Source organism: Arachis stenosperma, chromosome 8, assembly GCF_014773155.1.
Source record: "Arachis stenosperma cultivar V10309 chromosome 8, arast.V10309.gnm1.PFL2, whole genome shotgun sequence".
NCBI classification, from domain to species: domain Eukaryota; kingdom Viridiplantae; phylum Streptophyta; class Magnoliopsida; order Fabales; family Fabaceae; genus Arachis; species Arachis stenosperma.
Genome location: NC_080384.1, coordinates 16,805,952 through 16,809,527, shown reverse-complemented (window position 1 = coordinate 16,809,527; position 3,576 = coordinate 16,805,952). Strand labels below are relative to the sequence as shown.

The 3,576-nt window shown below is 36.1% G+C and overlaps 1 protein-coding gene across 1 annotated transcript; it reads right to left on the bottom strand.

Annotated features, from left to right (window-relative positions):
- Positions 1 to 216: 216 nt before the first annotated feature.
- LOC130946301 (GEM-like protein 1) lies at positions 217 to 3,261 on the bottom strand. The gene is made up of 4 exons (XM_057874976.1): positions 2,700 to 3,261; positions 2,520 to 2,621; positions 2,019 to 2,290; positions 217 to 884 (listed from the first exon to the last, which is right to left on the bottom strand). The coding sequence occupies exons 1-4, from the start codon at positions 3,025 to 3,027 to the stop codon at positions 711 to 713; spliced, it is 876 nt and encodes a 291-aa protein (XP_057730959.1). The 5' UTR covers positions 3,028 to 3,261; the 3' UTR covers positions 217 to 710.
- Between the last annotated feature and the right edge of the window lie 315 nt (positions 3,262 to 3,576).

Below are 3,576 nucleotides of genomic sequence, written 5' to 3'. Positions count from 1 at the left end.
TGGTATTTTATTTACTCACCCACCTTAGAAAGTTAGAATAAATACACGTCATCCAACAAATAACAATAACCCCCAATACCAATATTTATGCCAAGCCACTATTTAAATAATGATAAGTTCCAATCATGATTTCCACCTGTCCATGTACTAAGATAAACACTTAAAAACCACAACCAACCTCATAGTAACTTTTCATTAGAATTTGATATATTAAAATGCAGAACCATAGTATATATTCATTCAACTTACAATAAATGAATAAACTTACACGTTTGAGAGAAGTAATATGAACTGAATTCACATATGGAAAAAATTACACTTTTGTAATAACAGTTATGTACCATGAAGATAGACTATGAATAAATTTAGTTTTGTGTTTTCATTTTCAATTTTCTTAATATTTTTTATATTTAGAATTTTGTAATAGAAAAAGTAAAAACATGATGTGAAAACAGAAAATAAAATTTTATTGTTTTCACTTTTTCTTTTCTCAAAATTCTAAAAAGAGAAAATACTAAAAAAAAAACAGAAAATAAAAATATAAACCAAACAAAATCTAAATTTCAGAAATAATCAAACAGCAGCTCCACAAACTATATAGACCAGAGGACTACCATACAGCAGTAAAACATTTCATGTTTCTGTGAATGAAAACTTATCAACATAAACATCATCCATGGCAACGTCTTTGATGGCGTGTGCTGTGTGCATCAACGGGTTTGCAACACTCCTTGAATATTTTTAACAGCGCTGTCATAGTGAACAAAGCCCATGAACCAAAATTCATGGTTGTCGACAGAGATGATCTGTATATATTTCTCGGATTGGTTGGTTTTGCTTGCCGATGGGTTCACCGCTCTCAGCTGATGTAACGGAATGACCACCTACACCATGGTAAGGAAAAGCAGCATCTAATTATTTTGAATACTGAATTGGAACTCATTGGAGTGAAGAATATGATAAATATTGGAACTCCAGTGAAAATCAAAATGAAACAATTAGATAATCAGATTGTAGCTTTGGCCTAGAGTTGCAAGTGCTAGTAAAACTACAGTGAGATCAATCTCCTTTTCAGGTCTTGGTGGTAAAAAGTAGATGACTAAGATGAGAATTATAAACTTCACTTAACATGAAATTGCTGACTAAATTACTGACCGAATAGTGAAAACATTAAATAACTAAAAGTTGTGTATTAAAAGCAAAGTTGGCACATTTCCTCAATGCCGCTCTATCATTCCATGATCAAATAACCAGGTCAACATGATCAGTAAAGCTTCTAAAGGTTGAAATAAATGTTGGCTTCCTAATGTTCACTTCCAACTGCCAAACAACACAGTTAACCAAAAGAGCAGTACTGTTTCCTACAACATATTTTCTAAGAAATCTTGTGCAAATGGCCAATAGTCAACCAGTAAGTTCAGCTGAACGTGCATTGGCAAAATAACTTCCGACAACATAGAAAAGGATCAGCAACTCATTCATATGGTGTTTTGTAAAATGTAAACTGTAGCATCAGACTGAAAGTCATCAGCAAATCTTCTATTTTGTTTTTTAATTGATATCAAAATTCAGGAAACAGAATTACCTGGATTTTTTTCCGTTATAAATTATTAAAAATATTTATTTTCACAGAACCCAGCTTTGATCTTTATTTACAGGAATGCACGTTTTTTTTGGTAATTAGGGCAAGTTCGCCGTACCCCCGGCGAACTCTATATATATAATTTAAAATTTCAAACAATGTCAGCAAATGCATACAACCATTGCTACACTTATGAACAATACTTATCTTCAACAAATAGGAAAGAGCTTGAAATAGGGGACTGAACTGATCACTTAGAATATAGAAACATGCAAGATTACAGCTCTTGAATCAAATTCCTTCCTATCAAGTTCTCAAGTATAACAATATATGCTGCTTCGGTTATTGGATCATTTCATAAAATCAATTCTCAATGAATTAAGAAACATGCTATATTTAGAGTATGATAATATTAAGCAACAAGCTTGCAGCTTACCTTATAATAGCTCCACTGAGTCTGATCACCCGTTTGGTAAGAAAGTGGGTTATCACTGCAAAAAGCAAGCTTTGCTGTTGACAAATACAGAACTCCCATTACCGGTCCGGCCGAGGTGGACAAGTAGCACGCATACGTTTTCAAGAGCTGCTCCTCCGGAACAGTCTCAAAAGTTTGCCTGAAGATCTTCTCATAGCCACCTTCTGCAAGAACCTTTGTGCTCTGAGCAATCCTCCCAACAGCAGCATCAGCAAAACTAGGACCAGTCTTCACTGTTTCAAATAAAGTCAACACAAGTGTACGCACACACATATCAATATAACTATATAAGCTTCACAAGAAGTAACATTTCTGGATTTCATCATCATGAAGAACTACAAAACTAAAAACACGGAAGCATTAACATTGATACATGATTCAACAGATCCAGAGCTACTAATAATCATCACAACAATAACAATTTAAAAGAAAAAGGAATTTCACGAATAATAAGAGACATACAGTGCTGCCACATATTTCCAGATAGATCTTGGGCCTTCTTGGTAGCTTCAGCGGCTTTCTTCCCCCATCTTCCAAGAACATCCTTCACCGAATCCAAAGTATCTGAGCAGATCAAGTAAACATAACGTTAAGAACACAGTAAGACAGCGATACACAATGAATCAATAAAAAGAAACGGACTTTTTGATGGCTGAACAGGTGCAGGGGAGACATAGGGATTGGACTCGGGAGGCATGGTGGTTGCAGCGTCGCCGGAAATTGGAGCGCGAGTTTCAGCGGCGACGGGACTAGTAACCGGTTGCAACGGCTCAGAAGTCAAATTAGGATGATGTGGCGGAGGAGGAGCAACATCGTTGGGGTCAATTTTAGGGTATGGAGCATAATCGGTGGAGTGAGGCTGAGACTGAGACTGAGACTGAGACTGAGACTGAGAATCATTCGGCGGCGGCGGTGGTGGTGGTGTTGTTGTTTTAGCTTCGTTTGTGGTTTGATCAGAAGGAGTACTCATCTTGTTCGCTTCGGTTTCTTCTCCGATTACGATTTTGACTAGCTGTAGATGCTGATTCTGATTCTGATTCCGATTCCGATTTCTGAAACACCGAAATTGGGGTTTGTTCTGTCTTAAACGCAGAGCAAGGAAGGAATCTTCTGGAATTCAAAGGAGTCAATCTCATCGAAAACCGTCCAATTTGGTAATTACAATTTTCTTATTCTTTTCTATCGTTTCCGCGTTTTCTTCATCTGCCCGTTGCTTGCTTCTATCGGACCGTTTGGTTTTCATCTTTGTCTTTTCTGCCCCTAATCATATGTTTTTTCTCCGAGTAACATTTTATTTTACCTTTTTATTCCATTGGAGAGACAGTTGAAAATAGCCAAATTAGTCACACGCTTTCCTATAACGTAATGTCCACACTTTTTAATTTAGATACGGAGGGTAGAATGGGATAAAACGCAGTTATAAAATGTATGAGTGCTTAATGCAGATGTAATTTTAAAATTAAAGAAATTAAACGGTCCGATTTAAGAGGTACAAATCAAACCATTCGGTTTGTCTCCT

What these genes read in the sequence shown, in the direction of transcription:
- LOC130946301 (XM_057874976.1), bottom strand. Translation starts at nt 3,027, where the DNA reads ATGAGTACTCCTTCTGATCAAACCACAAACGAAGCTAAAACAACAACA. An exon ending in ACCTGTTCAGCCATCAAAAA is followed by an intron (nt 2,622 to 2,699) that starts GTCCGTTTCTTT and finishes TGATCTGCTCAG; the next exon opens with ATACTTTGGATTCGGTGAAG. An exon ending in CTCAGTGGAGCTATTATAAG is followed by an intron (nt 885 to 2,018) that starts GTAAGCTGCAAG and finishes ACCATGGTGTAG; the next exon opens with GTGGTCATTCCGTTACATCA.